The sequence below is a fragment of the Lichenostomus cassidix genome, chromosome 3 (assembly GCF_008360975.1).
Source record: "Lichenostomus cassidix isolate B80296 chromosome 3, HeHo_3.0, whole genome shotgun sequence".
In the NCBI taxonomy this organism is placed as follows: domain Eukaryota; kingdom Metazoa; phylum Chordata; class Aves; order Passeriformes; family Meliphagidae; genus Lichenostomus; species Lichenostomus cassidix.
In genome coordinates this window covers 55,201,406-55,219,658 of record NC_139483.1, presented here as the reverse complement: position 1 = coordinate 55,219,658, position 18,253 = coordinate 55,201,406, and the positions used below count along the sequence as shown (strand labels likewise).

Sequence of the window (18,253 nt, the reverse complement as noted above, 5' to 3'; positions counted from 1 at the left end):
ATCGATGATACCCATCTTCTGATGATTTCAGGAAAATGTACTGGGTTGGTTCCTTTTATTTGTTAATTGTAAATATTGAGTCGTATCAGGGGCTGATTAGTTTTGGTACCTGGAACACAGTTACTTGTCTATACCCATAGTTGCCCAATACTGACTTCTTTCCTGGGGACAGTTTGAGGTCATACCAGGGATGGTCTGGAGGATTCTGGCAAAGACTCTCTCAGCTGCTGACCCTATCATGCAACTCACCTTTGTGCTGTTCACTGTTGTGAATGGGTAGAATGAAAGAAACTCCAGAAGGGCTGCATGTACTTAGTCCGTGAAATTAGCTTATTATGTCTGCGAAAGCTCTCAGCTGATTGCATGTGGAATAAATCTGTTTGCTTGGGATGTGGCACATTTTCCGTCTTTTTATCGGTTATGTTGTGCAATGAGAAGGTGTTACAGTATGTGGCCTTCCTGTAAAAGCAAGCTGCATTCCTTGGCCAGAAAAGTCGGGCTTTAGGAGCTGGCACATAGCTCAGTAAAAGTCATGTCAAATAAATTTTTACTTTAGTCCTCCTCGCTGGTGATTAAACTTGCACTGTGGCTGACTGTCTAGCACATGTGAACTTCTGCAAAGAATTTTATTCTGAGCTTTTCCTAGAGGGTCAGTATGTGGACTTGTTTGGCAAACGGTTTTGTTTTAAAATGCTACAGTATATGTTGACACAATTTTATTATGTCCAATACACAATATAGTCCAAGTTATGAGGATGGAGTTATATCGATGTCAGGTGGGGTTTGGGACTAGGTGAGAGCAGGGATGACAATGAATAGAATGCATGTCATGATATCCTACTTGAAATTGAAGCAAATTCCCACCTGTAAGTTTGTGGAACACAATTACGTGTAGTTGGGTGGCTCTGGCTTGCCTTGGTCTTTTACCCTAGCTGAAACAGGATAGGGAAATTCTTTAAAAGCAGAGATTTCAAAGCTCAGACACCATGGTTTGAGGGAACAGGTTTATTGGACTAAAGTGATAATGTTAGCTTTCACCACGCTGAGGGAGTGTGTGGAACTGAAGAGTTGTGTGTCATTTTCACTTTTTAGGAAAAGTGAGGTGAAGATAATCTCAATGACTCCTAAGGAATAAAGTTAAGCACCCGTCCTCTTACTTAAAATTATTTTGGTTGCCTCCCATACAGAGTATAGCTGAAAGGAGCACCTTAATTTTACTGCATTTTGAAAAATAGTTTTCAAGTTTCTGGGCTTTTCATTTAACATTACACTGTGAACTCCAAGTTCCAAGGTCTTTTTCACAGGACAGCAAGACATTATGGTTCAAGTCAGTTTAAATATCTGAATGCAGGTTTCTTTGGTGTTTTTGCTCATTAAGCTGCTACTTGCTTGAGGCTTTAACCCTATATATTTTTTAAAAGTAATTAAGAAGTACAACTTTCTATTAATAGCTATGATATGTTTCTGGAATAAATAAGTATATTTTACATAATGAAAACTTTTAAAAGATTAAATAGAAATTATGGGACAAATGACAGTATATTTGTTAATCATTTTCTTGAAAGAAACATGCAACATCTTTTCTTTATGATAGTTTTTCTAATACAAAAGTGTTCAATTTTCTTGCACTGATGGTTGAGAAATAAACCACTGAATTGATAAATTTCACAGTATGAAAAATTAGTTTTCCTTACAGGTTGTGCAAAATCTGTAGAAAACCTTCTTGGAAAAGTAAAAGAAGGATCATAAAACACTCTAGCATACAAGAGCTTGTACATTAGTCAGTTTAGGTGTGACTATAGGACCCTGTCTCAAATAATCAATTGAAAGGTTTTGAAAGGCCATTGTGTCCTCTGAGGGTTAGAGAATGACTCAGCTTTTGGCAAATAATTTTACTGTAGAACTAAGAAACTCTTATTGATGAGACTACTGTCATAAAGAGAGCCTTTGTAAAAAATTTAGGCTTCTTCAGGTTATCTAGGTTCCTGATGTTCATTTATTTATATATAGCGTGTGTGTATATATATGTGCATGGATGTGCATATATTTAAATGGTTGTGGTTGTATTGCCAGTCTGTCTCTTTCTAGGGTTCTTAAAGAAAAACTGGGTTCTCAAGCAGTTGGAATTGAGTCCTTTGACTCCGGAGGATTTGAGACTAGGGAAGCTTGCATGATAAATGGAAAGTAGGATGGTAATTACAGATCACTTTGTATTTTCCGTTTTGCCTAATTTACATTCTGAAGTACTGTCAGGTGGTTGGGCGTTTGAATGTTACAGCTGTTACTGTGTGATCACAGGAACTGGTGAGACTACTCACGTATTTCCTTCTTCAGATTCCTAGAAATGTTAGTGGAGGCTAGTCTGTGTCTTCAGTTATGAATAGGAAAAACTAAGTGAAGTAAGTAAAATTGTCACTGTAGTTGTCACTCAGTGATACCAGAAGAAAAAATACACTCTTTTAGTCTGTGAAATTGCCTGCAGTGTTAATTTGTTGCTGTAAAGATAGCATGGAAAGGGCAAATGTATTGATATTTCATTAAAAGAAAATTGCAGTTGGAGTAGTTTTTGTATTAAAAACCATCTGTAGATGAAAATTTTGTCCCATTAACAAGATTGAATTGATGGTATTACTGTTGAAGTTGAAAGTACAGCAATATTTTTAAATGAATTTTTGAAATGTAAGATTTTGCCTGTTTATGATTTGGTTCACCTAGACCAAATTAACTTGGACACTTTGCAGTAGAGACTCTCATTTATTCTGGCATGAGAACAAGTGTTGGGCAGAGCTTCCTGGTCTCAAAAAACTGGTGATGGTAAGAGGCCTCTGTAGTGTTCCCAGCCAGCTGAATGCCTGAGGTATTTTGCCATACAGGAAATCAATTGCAGCTGAATGTGCACTGTTTCCACTCCAAGTATATAAACAGGCCTTATGATGATATGAAAAAAAGAAGAAAGAAATTAAATAGTTTTTTGGAAGTTCAGAACAGGAACATTTGATGTTCAGTTTCTGTGGATTTTTCACTGTCACCTTTGGCTCAGTCCATGGCACAGAAATAGCAAAGGAGAATTAATCTTGGGTCCTCTAGAACAGGGAAATGTAAAGCAATGTCTTGGAGAAATGAAAATAATAAAAAAAGGTATCCTTGTTCTGTTCTAGTTGCTATTCTGCTGAGGCTGGGAGGGGTTACAAGTTTAGCAGAGGAAATGAGTTCTTTCCCTTGTTAAATCAAAAATCCTCCATTCTTAGGCTTCAAGGCAGACTAATAAATTTTGCAAGTAAAAGCTGCACCACAATTCTATCTAAATATCTGGTTTTTGTGAAGTGGTAGGGGAAACATTATTTTTGTTCAGATATTTATCATGCTTTGTTGACCTTGTGAAAATACCTAGATCTGATGGCGGTACCAGGCAGATCTCAGTGACCCATGTCTCTGATGTACTTTAAAGGCCACTGATGTTGCTTACCAGGAAAGTGAGGCTCATTTGGATAGAGGTTTCCAGGCATTAAAGATAATTAAGTTGAAAATCAGCTCTAACAATTCCCAGAAGGAGTGGCCTGAAGCCCTTGGGGTTTGGAGTTTGGGAACCCAGCAGTACTTCCTTGCTTCAGCACAGACGTACAGCGTGACCATAGGGAAGCTGCCTGATCTAGATTCTTAAAGATATGTAGGTAGGCAGAGGTGGTAAAGGCTCTTAATGGGATTTTCAGAATCACATTAGTGTCTAATTCCTATTCAAAATCTGACTCCTTAGCTTGTCTGAACTGGATTCAGGCCGTGCTATGTTTTATTCAGCTACTCTTTAGGACAGAGCAGGCAGGTGTTTGTATGGCAAGCATGACTTAGAGGGTATAAACCGAGGTGCACCTAGACCCCTGCTGAGCTGTGCAGCTGAGCTCCCTTTTATCCTTTCTCTAATTCTGTCATTTCTACCCTCCTTTCTGCAGGATGCCAGAGATTCAATGGCGGAGAGGAAAAGTGACTCCATTTTGCCCATCCTAACAGGGATACATTTTGTGAGTGCTCAACCAGGTAAATTTTTTTATAATTACTTTAATTTTTTTTTTTTGGCCTTTTTTTAAATATGAGATGATGTTTGCTGTGCCTGTGACTGAGGGGATTACCACTGGTGTACAGTGAATGTGCCTCAGGTTAACCATGAGGCTGCTTAGTATGCAAATCACAGTAGGTCACTGTGCTGAACGGGCAGAGGCAGTGGGTGTTCCTCATGTGCACACTAGTGGGGTGTTATGCTAGTTACATCAAATTTTTGGGGGGCACCTAAGCAGTTAGGGAAGGTTAAGTCTTCAGTTTTAGCCCTTGTTTCTGAAACTGAAGTTTTGCTAAAGATCTGTAGCTGAAATTTTGTTTGGTTGCTTGATTCTCTCCCTTTGGAAGTAGAAGTGCCACTTTCATGGAGAAACAATGGTATCCCTGTAGGCATGGGAAGATCCGGGATGACTCTGTTCTCCCAAGAGTTCCTATGTTACTCTATGGCATTTTAGTTTATTTTTTAGGGATTTTATTTTGTTTATATAATCCCTCTGCCTGGAAGTCTTGGGGCATCTAGGGAACTTGGGAACATAGGAAAAGCAGGTTTTACATGGCAAGGAAATATAACCTGATTGTAATAACCGATTTCACTCATTTGATTATCTGAAACAAATTGTCATTCCAGAAAACTTCACTATAGGGATGACAGGAGACTCTACACAAAATATTAAATAAGAGAGCTTTAGGCAAGATCCCTTTCTCCTACTTTCCTCCTCAAGGAGAAAGATTCCGGGTGCCAACGTGAAGGAATCTTTTCTTCTCTCTGAAAAAGGCAGACATTCAGTGGCTTACAGCTCAGACAATGCTTTTTGGAAAAACTTGATGCCTTAGAAGTAAACTACTTCACTCCTTCCAGTGCTAATGTTGAAACCAGTGTTGCGTGGCTTAGTTTATAATAAAATTTAAAAAAAAAAGGGGGTGCATTATGTTAATTGCCACTCTGGCTTCTCTGACTTGCAGAGGGAATACTAATATGCTATGTGAGACCACTAATTACTAATATTTATTCTTTTACGCTCCTGATAGTAGGGCTTGTAATATAATTTTGTAGTATGTATTTATCATCCAACTGTGTTCAAATGTTTATGAAATTTCAGGAGAATGGCAACTTTATTTTAACTCAAATGCTGTGAGCTTGCATAACTGTAACAGAGAGACACGTGCAGGACTGCATAACATTAGATTGAAGCTTACATCTGACAAACATTAGTGTGATCTTACTTTCCTTTGCATCCAAGGGAGAGCAGTCTCTGTAAGTAGAAAAACATTTTGCAGAGGCTGCAAGAGGAAAGACCAGAAATTCCTCTTCAGTGTTTTCCAAAAATAGCAGGAGTTGAATAAGGTTGCATGTTTTAACATGCATTAGAGAAAAATAATTGGCGTGACCTAAATTCAGTACACTAGTTCTCTGTGTTGTTTGCTGATAGTTAATTACTAGCATATTTTTTCATCCACAAGTGTGGAGGGGATGTGCGTTTCCAGCTTCCACACAGGAAATAATTTTATTTATTTAGCTTGAAATTTGTGCATATCCAAATGCACTCAAAGTATTTGCCTAGTGACCTTAGAGTGAATTATTTGCACAAACTCTCCCCGTTCCCTGATTAACATTTCATTTCAAGCGTGCTGCTTGGCCTTGGTTTTGAGTTGCAGTGGTTTTATTGTGTTTTCATGATGAACAGAAAAGCTAAACCAGACCATCAGACTCAAATAACCGCCTCTCTGAAAGCTGAGATAACATGGATTGTGCCTGTGGCCTGAGATGCAGAAGATTTCCTAAGATTCTTTGGGATCCCTGGCAGACAAGCATTCACTGTGAAGTCCTTAAAAAAAAATTGTTATGTCAACAAAACCAGAGTGTGTGGGAATGTATCAGCTAAGAGGATAAGGCATTCAAGGACTAGATGAAGTGCATGTAGTAAGGAATTAATTTTGTGGGAAAAAGGAAGAGACACAAAATATGAGGACTGGTGTTCTGAAAAAAGAATAGCTTACTGGTTTAGGCAGATACAGCTTTGAGGGACGGATGTTGAATCTCACCAAATAACCACCAGTAATTTTGCCAAATTTGCTTTATGTGTCAGGCTAAAATCTGGAACTTTTAAGAGTGTTTTCATTCTGAAAAACTTTTGGGTGTGGTGGGGGAAGCATTTTATGAAATTAGTTTCTATATTGCTATTATCCATTTGACTTACATAACAATGTTGTTTGTTTTTAATTCTTTCAGTAAGTTAGTGGTTAGAATATCTTAAGAGGGATTAAAATGGGCTTCAGCATCTATTAAAATCATAACATGTTGTAACAGCGAAGGAAACATCAGATCAATATACTTTGTTATGAAAATTCTGTGTGAGTTTTAATATGCAGTGTGTTTATGCTAAAAGTCAATACATTAAAAAAATTCTTCGAGCATCTGTGCATCACTGAATGCTTTGTTTAGGTCATGCCTTTAGTGGTATGAGGGCTTGCAAATCTGTGTGGGGGCGGAGAGGAATGACTCTATGCCCACGTGTGAGCTTTTCTGTAAGTCGGGTCTATTTTTGGTATGCAATTAAGCAGAGGTACGGAGCAAAAATAAGGGTTCAGCCACACTGGGAAGGCCTTTAAAAGTTCTCCTATTGTGGGAAGTGCCTACCAAGCTCTTAGAGCGGTTGCATTAGTGTCCATGGGAATATTTGGGGTTTAATTTAGCATGCTAGATTAGGGCCTAATACCTTAATTAAGGCTAACATTTTTAATAAGTTTCCTGCAAACCCTTTGTGGCTGACTACAGTCGTGGAACAGACATAATATAAAGCCCATCTCTAGGGTTTTCTGTTGTTGGCAGTTTTATGAAAGCTGTCATTCCATTTCAGAGTGATGAAGCTGACCAGTGAACATAATCTTTAACGGAAGGATCCACAGATCTGACTAGGCTTCTTATGAATATTAATCCAAATAATTTATGCCAGTGACGTATTGAAATTCTAAACACCTAGTACATTTAGACTAATGCTTTTATAAAAATTGTGATAAGTGTTTCAGAAAAGGCTTTGTTAATTGATGAAACGGCTTTTCCAGATGCTGACTAATTTTCTTGTTAGTTCACATATTTGGAATTTTCTGCTGTGTAAATGAGTAAAGGAATTGTCTGGACAAATTCAGCAGTAATATAATAAGGATTTTGTATAATTTGTAGACAAAGTGATTTATTTTTTATACACTTGCATAATAAAGTGTTGAACAAAAATTATTATCTTTATTAAAAAAAAAAAATCCGAAAAGACAAGCTCACTCACGCCTATCTTCTTTCCCCCCTGCCACACTTGCTCAGAGCCGTCAGTCCTTTCCCACTGCCATCTCCTATTGTTGCGGTCAAATGACCAAGGAAAAGTGTATACTTCCTTTTGTGTCCTGTAGATAGGGGTTCTTAATTGATGACTGCTGCTTTCTTTCTGACAGAAAGGAAATGAATGGGCAGTAGTGATTATAGCACATCTGTTGTTTTCTGGTGAGCATCCTGTACAGCAGTGAAACTGTCTTGAAGACTATTTTTCTTTTTGTTTTTTGGGGGTTTTTTTGTCCTTTTTTTTTTTTTGGTCAGTTTTTTTTTTGTCCTGTTCAGGACTAGTTAATAGAGGGGGTACAGGTGACAGTGTTGTTCCTTTGTCATAGGTGTAGCCAGAGCAGAAAAACAAATTGCACACTGGAAGAAAATAACTTGGTTTTCACATAAGTGTATTTTATACACACACACATGCGCGCACACGCAAACACACGCAAAATCTTTCAAAATCATCAGGGATGTGCTGTGTATTGGTTGCATGTGAGTCGTGTCTTCATAGTCAAGTCACTGCATTGTAGATTTAACGCTCCAAAATCAAACTGGGAATGGCTTACTTTGGGGTGGGGGAGAAATAAAAGAGCATTCATACGAAGGACTCAAAACCTGAAACATTCACACAGCTTTCACTACAAATTCTAAGATGTCATTTCTAGGTCTGTGATGTCATTGTCCAACTTCTGCTTGAGCATTTTCTGCTTGCTGTGTTGCAGCATAGCTCTTGGAAGTGCTGAGGAGCAAATTGGGGAACTCTGGGGTGTTCTCCTGCTCTCCTGGAGAGGGGGCTGGGGATGGATGGAGCTCCTTACCTGGCTTTACAGATGAAAAAGTAAAGAAATTCTAGGGACAGATGAATGGTGAGCTATCAGTAAGTTTCTGGCCTGAGAGATGAATTGGGCTTGACCTTGGGGAAGACAAATGTCTGGAAAAATGATTGAGGGAGGCCAGTAAAGCAGTGGGGGGAAGCAGGTTATGGTAGTGGAGTGTACCACAGCTTGTCCCTTCCATCACACCAGCCACAATTTTTCCACGACTTGTTTTTCCTTTTAACTCTTGTATTATAAAGACGTGAAAGTGGTATGCACTCTATGTAAACCTTGAGTGTGTCTTGACCTTTTAGTTCTCTCTTGCCATGCAAAGTGCTTGAAAAGACATTAATTGAAAGACCTGTGTAAGTCTGAATTCTTACCACTTGCTGAGTTGTTCTTTGTTCCTTCCTTTTGCTTTTATCCTGTTTAATTGCACCATTTCATGTAAGCAAGGTGCCAGTACTCTGCTTTTGTACAGACTAAATATATTGGTACCTAAACTAATAGAGTTTTTATTGGGCTCAGATGCAGCTGGTTAACTAAAGTCAGTGGACTGGGTAGTAGTGCTGCCCTCTTTCGTGGGGGTATCTGATGAGTATTGGATGAAATTGGTTTTTTTCCAACTCTTTCTTGTCACTTGCAGTCCTGAGAGCTGCTCTGTCCCTGCCCTCTTAGGAGAGGCTCCCTTAACAAAGGGTGTGTTGAGAGGTACAACTTTCTATCCATAAGATGCTGTTTAGCTGGAAACTTACAGCCTTCCTTAAGCTAGACAGATTTCTCAAAGAGCAGATGCACCAGGGCACTACAGATGGGAAAAATGAGCAAGAACATACTGTGCTGTAGGTGTACATCAACATGGCTGAACACAAAATTCATTATCCCATCAGTGAATCGTGCTGCAATTAATGTCCCAGAGCTAAAAATGTGCTTATGGTGTTGGTAGAATGGGCATCAGAACTGTGACCCTTCCTTTGGCTTGACTTTCATCTGTACTCCAAATTCTGAGACAATGTGGAGTATTCAACTGTGTAATTATCCAGCATAGATAAAGTAAACCTTTTGTCGTTTCTTGATCAGAAAAAACTCTGGAAAATGAAAAAGCAGGTCACATAACCCAAAATTTAAATTTAAATTTAAATGGGGTGGGGTTTTTTTTTCTTCTGCCTAGTGATAAAACTGGTTTTTCCCCCAAAAAGGCTTATCTAAGAGTAATTTAAGCAACTAAGTAATCCTTTTGCTTTCTGAGTGAGATACACAGAGACCCTGTTCATGCCTCCAAAACTTTTTAAGCATTTAGCCTATCCCCACAGGATTTCAGAATTATCTTGCATCTCTTGGCAAGCATTATGTTGTAGCTAAATATTAGTCACGGCAAAAGTCAAGTAATACAGGAAAAACCCACAGAATCATTCAATTTTTTTTGTTCAAGTTTTTGTAAATTCCATTTTCTGGATCTCTTAATAAATTAAGCTTTATAAAGAGTGCATTATAAGTTTTAAGAAACATAGTAAATTGTTAGTTAGAGCTTTTTGCAATTCTAAGCACTACATTGATAGATTATTCTGCACCATTGGAATTACTTGTGAGAAACACTTGAATATTTGTGTGACTTAATGTATTCAAATTATCATATAGGAGTTTGCTAAGATGTTTTTATTATGGAATCCTGGCTTTGGGAACAGATGTGACTTCTTTTATCATGTATTGAAGATGCAATAAGTGACTTAGAGCACAACTGCTGTTTTACAAATTTTTGAAGACAGCTCTTTGAGTACATATGCATTGATGTGCAATACATACAAGCCAAAATCCTATTAAAAATTAGAAATACTTCTTCCATTGAGGCAGATATTTATTAAAGCTTGATACATAGCTCTTCAGTAAAAGAAACTTCAACAAGACCTTCAACCTCAAAAAGAAAGATTAGCTACTGCTTTTATCAGCACAGACATCACTTTGAAGAAACTGAACATCTGGTTTCCTTCTGGGAGAATTATGTTCTGTCCACTTGACCCTTTGTAAAAGTAAATATTTTTATTAGTTATGTTATGTAGGAATTTGAAAAAAAAATCAATACTGAAAAAACCCCAACCTTTTACATGTTTAACTTCAATTACAGAAGTGCAATACATCAAATGATCTCTTGTTCTTGATTCATGAGTTTCATTGTATTAAAATTATACCAGTTCGGAATTTGATAAGAGATATTACTGTGTTTTTCCTTTTTCTTAGTTTCCCATTTTATAAGAAAATATTCCTTTTTCTCCCTTGCTCCCTTGTGGCCTCCCAGAAGTATGTTTGTCAAACCACAGACATTTCAGCCTTTGCTCCTCTCTCTCAGCTATGGCTGTAAACTGTACTTCCAGGGTAAATCCACCTGGATTATATTTGTTTGCCACATTATTTAAATGTGTAAAGTTACTGAGTAAAGATAGTTGTATGTTTTGACTGTGATCAAATAGAGGTTAAAATTTATTGGAGATGTAGCTTCTAATCCTGTTTTCAAGGTAGAATAGAAAAGACGTTAATATCACAGTTGTTACATTTGTTTCTTCTATGTGGAAATAGATGACTTAGGAAAAATGCCCTCCATGCCTCACAGGTTTAAACACAAATGTTGTTTGTTTTGTGCCAGTATGAGAGTGTGTGGATATCTTTTCAAATACACAACGCAGCCTTTGGACAGGGAAAGGCATTGGACTTAATCAAATGTTACACTTGAGAAATTATTTTACAAGTGAAGCCAGTTAGGAATTTTTCAGCCAAATGTATTTTGTTGGAAAAAACCAATTTTGTTGAAAACAGAACATTTCATGTAAGCAGTTTTCAACAAAACTATCAGCAAGAGAAGTTTTTCAGATATAGGATTGTAAGAAAATGTGTTTCAGTTCTGTGGACAAATAACAATGTAACTTAAAACTGAAGTGAATTCTACTGCTGTGGAAAGTTCTGTCTCTTTTTAATTACATTTTTTATTTGAGTTATAATTCTTCAATCATCTCCACCTCTTTCTCAGAAGGAACATAGCTATTTTCAAAATTCTACTCTCTATTTTTCCAGAAGAAGGAAAGACAGCTTGCTAGTTGATTCTAGTCTACAGATGTTCAATTTTGAAAATTTTCCTATGGAAAATATTCTTCCATTGTTTTAATTCAAACTTGCTGACAAATGGCAGACATGATGACTCAAGTAATGACAAATGATTCCCTCTGTTCCTTTTCATTCCCCATTTGACATGTATCAAAAATCTACTGGTGACTTATCAGTGAAGACCTACTCCAAATTCTGATAAATTTGATTTGTCTGATTTGTTGTTATTATTATTATTGGTCTAAATTGTGTTGCTTATGTAATAGGCACTGTAAGTGCCTGTCTCTTTATTGGATGTGCCACTGTTGAGGGTTTATTAATCTTCAGGGTGAAGTAAAGTCTTTCAAAAGACTGTGCTATCCAAGTAGACAGCTTTTGATCAAGTGGGTTGCAGGATAATTGAGGACGGTTGTGCCAAATCTGTCTAGGATCTAAACCAAAAATACAGAGTTTTTGTGTTTATTTTGGGAATAGGTTCATAGTTGTACATTTGCCTTGTACAGCAATATTTATGAGAAATGACATTGAAGTGGACCTTAAACAGCACATTATAATATAAAATGTTACTGTGTCTCTGAAGCACATCTGGTAATGCAAGATCTAAAGCTATTAATTTGGTCAGGACAATGAGTTCTTTATGGATTGGGGCTAGCCCATTGAAATGAGTTTGCTCCTGAATTAATGATGATGGAGGGTGGGGAATTTGGAGTAATGACCATCTGCTGGGTTGTTGATGTCCAGCAGGCTCTAAGAGACAGAGTGACGCCTGTGGTAACATGCTTGTGCAAGTCTTAATATCTGCATTGTTGCTATGCATAGCACAAGGAAACAAAAGATAGATGAAACGATAAAATTTAGGTAATTTTTGTGTGAGTGAGAGGACTATCTTCCAGGGGCTGAAACTTACTATTATTCTCCATTCCTGAGAACAGCTTGATTTGATTCCCCCACCCCCTGGGAGAGATGAGAGGCAAAAAACCCAAATGCTTTTTACTCAGGGGACTGGAGGAGGCCCACACAAGTGCTGTTGTGCTTCATCTCCTGTGGTGCAACAGTGCATATGGAATAAACATATGAGTCCCCAGCTCTTCATCCCTGTTGCTACTCATTCCATGTACCTAAATTGCATCCCAAGATGTCGTCTAACTGCCTGAAGCACTAATTCTTTTAAAGCTGTTTAACAGCCTTTCAGCACTGAGAGTTGTGTTTGTTTCTTGGGATTGTCAAATCATATTTTGTCTGACCCATACCTTTATGAGACATAAGGATAAAGATACTTGAGTACATTCTGTAGTGTAAATAACTGTGTAAATGAGGGAGGCATGAAATTTCCCTGCACAAGTAATTTCCTTCCCTGCTTTCTTAGATATTAGTCTTCAAGGTGAGTTGACATAAGCCTCTGCATGCTTGCTGGAAATCAGATTAGTAGCTGGGGGTTTTTCTTAAAATGAACTGGCAGTACTGGTAGAAAAATGCATGCTTCTTTCTGTTTATGTGGAAAGCATAATGTAAACACACATCTATTTATAAATAGGCATCATAGAAATATCTTAATATCTCTATAGTATCATGCTTCCTGCCATTGATCTTTATCACTAAAAGTAAACAAGTAATTTTTCCTTGATGATTCTTATATGTTAATCTAGATTACAAAACTCTACTTCCAAAAATGGTGCTTATGGTACATATCTTGGAGATTACAGTGTCCATGGTGATTTGATATGATTGGATGGGATATTTTCAAAGTGTATTTCATACTCTATATGAAGTGTTAGTTTGGATATAGGCTTTTCACTGCAGTCTAGAGTAGCAGGCTCACACTTGAGAATAGGTGGAGTACAGCCTTCTTGGGGCAGGCGCCAGCATGTGGAATGTAAAACACTATTCAACAATAGCTGGGGAACTCATGTGCCATCTCCTTCAGGCTCTGAATCTGTAGAGCATTCAAATGTCTTCCTAATATATTTTTTTCTTTACTGCATTCAAAACGATGAAAATTTTTTTTCACTTGGTATCTTCTTATAATCTTGCTAAGTAAGCACGCTGCTGCATCAGTTAAATTAGAACTTTGATAGAGTTCTTGTAGGGTGGAAAAAAAGGAAAACTGCAAAAAAAGCTCACAGAACATGTATGTGGTTGAAATGGACTTTATTATCTATTTCAGTTTTAATATACGCTTAAACTGGTAAAGGCAAAATATGTTTTTGAAACACTTCTCTGAAAAGTGGAGCAGTTCTCTTACTTCCTTAGAGAAATATGCTGAATCTCCAGCTTCAGAGACATGAGGCTGGTTGTTACAGGAAATATGTTTTAACTAGTATTTTTTATAACAAATTAATTAATCAAATCTCTTAATTTCTGTGTAAATTTTGCTGGCAGTTAACTTTGGAAAAATACAAAATAATTCTGGGTTATATTAATTCAGCCCTCCAGGGTTTATATGATTCAAGCTTTGTTGCTTAGTTTTGTAGTTTTGTTTTAGTTTTTTTCTTGTTTGATAATCAGAATAATTTGAAAGAAGCACCACATGGCTTACGTGTTTTAAAATAGATCAAACTTTTCTTACATTTAGGTGTAAGACTCAAAGCTGTCAAAAATAACAAGTAGTTTTGAAGTTTGTTAGTTGCCTTAGCCTACACTGTAGTTACTTTTGTTAAGTATCCTGGGTTCCTGTTTTCTACAAATTGGGGTAGATGTTAAAATGGCTAAACAGGTTTTTTAAAAGTATGGTCTTTGTTTTATAATGACAATTCATTGCAGCTTCTTCCCAAACTTTAGTAGCTTTTGCTTAAACTGTATTACAAGTGGATTTAAAAAGAAAACCCCAAGCCCCTAAATCACAAAAAATTCCCTTCCATTAAGGATCTGCTTTACATTTCATGCTGGCATTAGCCTGCTAGTGTCACAGGGATGCTCAGACTTAAGACTTGTGTATGGAACAGCCAGAAGAGGACTTTTCTTACTACAAAAGGGCTGGGTGACTGCCTCTGAACTCTCCCTGTGGAAAAATCTCTTGCTCTGACACAGTAGAAGGAGGCATCCACTGTTTGTTGGCTACAGAGGAGCTGAAAGTTGCAAAGATGTCTGGAGGTACAGAGACAGAAAATGATGCTCCTTTTTGAAAGGTTTGTATCTGGTCTGTTTTAAAGGTCAGCACTGAAAGGTAGAAGCAAGGCATATGCATAAGGGAAGAGTAGTTCAATTGCATGTAATTATACTTTCTCCTGTGCAGAGATTGTGGTTGTCTTTTTTTCTTTCTTCTCTCCTGTTCTACTTTTTATGCCAGTGTGTGTTTTTCTGTCTCTGTCTCCATTCAGAGTTCTTTAAATCTTTGAAGTATGTAATGAAACTCAATTAGGGAAAAAAATTGTTTGAAACTATGTGTCAGCAAAATTTTATGAGCATAGGTGGCCTGAGAGAGAAGTCCTGTAAGGTTACACCTGTATAAAATTCAGATGGGCCTAGGACTGTTCTCAGGCCTGGAAGAAGATGGTCTATCATGGTCATGTTTGCTAGTGTGATATTGGTAAATGACAGTTAGCCTTCTCCATAGACAGTTTCCAGGCATGACTCAGTCCCTCAGTGCAGTTCAGCCATCACTCTTGAGAGATGGCTTTTATGCACCCTGCTTTGGAGACTAAGATTATTCATTAGCACAGATATGTTTTTCTGTCCCAGCTGGCTTTTTCACCCAGGAGCACTTTTCAGGGACATTTAGTGCATTAATTTAAGAAACGCCTTCATTTTTCTTATGGTGAAACCCTGCAATGTGAACTCAGATTTATTCAGCATCAGAGAATCTGCAGGTTGGTCCAGAAATCCCGTGAGTATTTTCACGGTGGAGAAAATCAAGGGTCACTTTTTATTTGATGTGAGCACATCATCTCAGTCAGCATTTCTCTGCACGCTATTTTAGTCCCTTGCTAGGGTAAGTTTGCTCTACAGAACTGCTTTTGTTTATCCAAAAGTGAATTACTGGACTGTTTGTTTTGTAGAGAGAAATGGTGGAATTTTGAACTGGCAAAGAGGAAACAAGAGTTTATAACTGACTTGGCCCTTGTTAAATTGAAATGCCCTGGTGGGTGAACACATAGTGGTGACCATTGGGGTAAAAGTGATAGTAGCTTGGTGACATGTCCAGAAATACTGCACAGGCTGTGGGAACAGTGACCGGACGAGAAGGATATGGAATAACTGTCATTAAATTTAAAGGGCACAAATGCTTCTTCCACCTACTGCCCTTGCCTAAATGCAGTAAGGCTCAGAGGACTGTAGAATCTCATTTGCAGGTCTGATAAAGTGCTTCCCTGCTTTTTGTGGTAATATACATAGCTCTTTGTGTGGGTTTGAAATACAGCAGGGACTTTTTCTTTCTCTCCTGCTGCCCCCCTGAATAGGCTGCCATAGTCTCAGAGTGAGGGAGGGCCAGGTGGTTTCCTTGCTCTGCTGTGCCTCTTGCTGGGTTCAGTGGGAGCTTGGTGTTGTTAGTATGCACTCTGTGTGCATGTGTTCCTCAGAGGACAAAATGTGGGCTAGGCAACAAGAATGGAGGAGCTGGGATTTTTATGTACTAAAGATGGCATTACATAACTTGAAACGGCATTATTGGAATACCTCTCTGTTGTTTCAGTGCATCAGTACTTAATATTTGAATGAAACACTAAGGTTTATAAATGGTTAGTTGTACGCCTTGGCAGTGCTTTAGGTTTGTTCCCCAATTACTTAATTCAGAAGGCTGTTTTGCAGAAAGTTCACATAAGTTATTTCTTCCCTTAAAAGTGGAAGAAAAGGAACTTTCATCTGAATTCACCGGGCTTAGCTCTGAGAATTCAAAAGGCTTTGGAAACTGGCTGAAGCTCTTGGTACTGACTTGAGTAATATCCCTTTGAATATTTGCTTTAATCAAGGCTATTTAGAGATTTCCACTCATACCCTGTCCTTATTTTTGTTGGTTTCCAGTACTAGATCAAATGATCAATGAAATATAAAGCTGTTTTCTTAAAAACAGGTTCTTCTGTAGTTGTCAGTGGTATCCCATGTAGCTGGTTTTTATGTTATTTTGATACAAAATAGGTATTTCTTTGTTTCTGGGTTTGAAAGATAAGTCTAAGTTATTTATTATATTTTCTTTTCTGAGAAGGTGAATGAAGTCATGTCAAAGTGCTCAATGGCTCAGACTCCATGCAGTTGTCGAAAATTACTTATAAACAACTGATTGATCAAACGATGTCTCTTAGACTGATGTAGAAAGGAGAAAAACATTCAGTTGAAGGAAGTCACCTTTCCAGCTATAATATTTGTACATCATATTATTTTTCCCCATGTGTTTTTTCTGAATGGAAGTAGTATTTTGGTCTGGGGCCAGTGAAGGTCTGCATTTGGGGATGCAATGTTTAGTAAAAAATACAGCTCTTCTGAGAAAGAATAGTGGAAATAAGAAGCTTTATATATTTTACATAGAGTTTCCATGTCTAGAGAATACTGTAGTTTAGCGCAAAAGAAATGTTTATTCAACAGCTTGTCACCTGCTTCCATCAAAATGGTCATTCAAATTCCTCTGCAAATTGTGGCAGGTTAAAGATTGTTACCATGAGTGGTTTCCCTTTTACCACTCCTTTTAGTCTCCTAGACTCTATACTTGTGCTTACCAGAGGTGAATGAAATAATTTCCTTTCCATTTCTAGTCCTATTTCATCTAATATACCTTAGTGTCTATAATGAATATATTTAATATATGTCTATGCATGTGTTTATATTTATGTATGTATATAGAAAATCTTTGTTCTGTCAGAGACGAAGCATGAGTGTAATTTGAAACCGTAGTTTCTGTTTGCTCTGCAATGCAATTCAGTGCCACAAAAGCCAATTGGACTGTGCTTGCTTCGGTTACAGAACTCTGAACTGGGGACACAGTTTTCAAAGCTAATATACACTGAGAGGGTTCTGGCTTCTCCATCCCAACTAGTTAGAGTGTTCTGTAGATAACTGCAAACTTTGGCTTTAGAATTGTTTGCAAGCCATGCTTCAACAGTTGCACTCTGGAGTGGCTTGATAAATAGTGGAGTGTTTTTACAGGAAATGTCCCAATCTGAGTTATGAGGCCATTCGTTTGGATAAATTGCAAGGGAATGTACACAGTGCTGTTAGCTTGTCTGTTATTAATTTCCTCTTTTTTAACATGTGTGCGCAGTGTGCATATAAATACATATACATATATACACACAGATGTATGTGTTCTCAAAGCAGTGAGAAGGACAAGCTGGAGGAACGTGAAGGGGTCCTACAGTCAGCTGCATGAGCCAGGGCTGGGGGGCTGCCAGGCTTGGTGGCGTTTGGAGCCTGGAACACATCAGGGCTCAGAAAGCTTTAAACGTTGACTCTTTTATATGATTTGCTGTGTTGTTTCTTAATGTTACATACTCTGTGATGAAAACAAAACCCCAGCCTTTTCACTAATGATAATTCACTGTAGTCAAAAAGTTAGACGGACTTTTTCTGATGGCTGTGGGTAAAAAAAACCCCAACAAATGTGTTTCAGAGGGCGTGCATAAGTAGCTTTGTTATGCATGGCTGTACTTTGGCTAGCCACTCAATGGACAGTTTCTGGAAAAGCCAACTGAGTATTACTTGTCTAATAATTATAAAGTCCACGTCTAAACCTCTCATTTCAGCAGTAATGCCGTGCTCAGGCAATTGCAGTTGAAGGAAACACACAAATGAGCTTTGTAGAAGCCCATTCTCCTCAAGGTGAATCTGTGTCTGAGCCTATCCTTATAAATGTAATGGTGTCACTCTGTGTTATGGAGACAAAACTAGTGAAGGATCCACATATAAAGCAATAAATATCCATTATTCTGGTTTTAAGTAGGCTTCCCCTTCATGAACATTCCCCTTGTCAGCAATGCCAAACCAAACATTCCTTTGTATGTTTTTTTCCCCCCCCTCTCTTCAGCTCTGCAAAAGAGTTTACAGTTGAGGG

At 37.8% G+C, this 18,253-nt stretch overlaps 1 protein-coding gene across 3 annotated transcripts in view; it reads left to right on the top strand.

Moving 5' to 3' along the window:
* PLEKHG1 (pleckstrin homology and RhoGEF domain containing G1) overlaps positions 1–18,253 on the top strand; it is a 139,083-nt gene that overhangs the window by 19,445 nt on the left and 101,385 nt on the right. For all 3 annotated transcript variants that reach the window (XM_085055845.1, XM_085055843.1, XM_085055844.1), the window contains one exon: positions 3,948–4,032. In XM_085055845.1, the coding sequence (XP_084911971.1) occupies positions 3,963–4,032 (70 nt within the window). In that variant the 5' untranslated portion in view covers positions 3,948–3,962. The remainder of the gene's footprint in view (positions 1–3,947; positions 4,033–18,253) is intronic.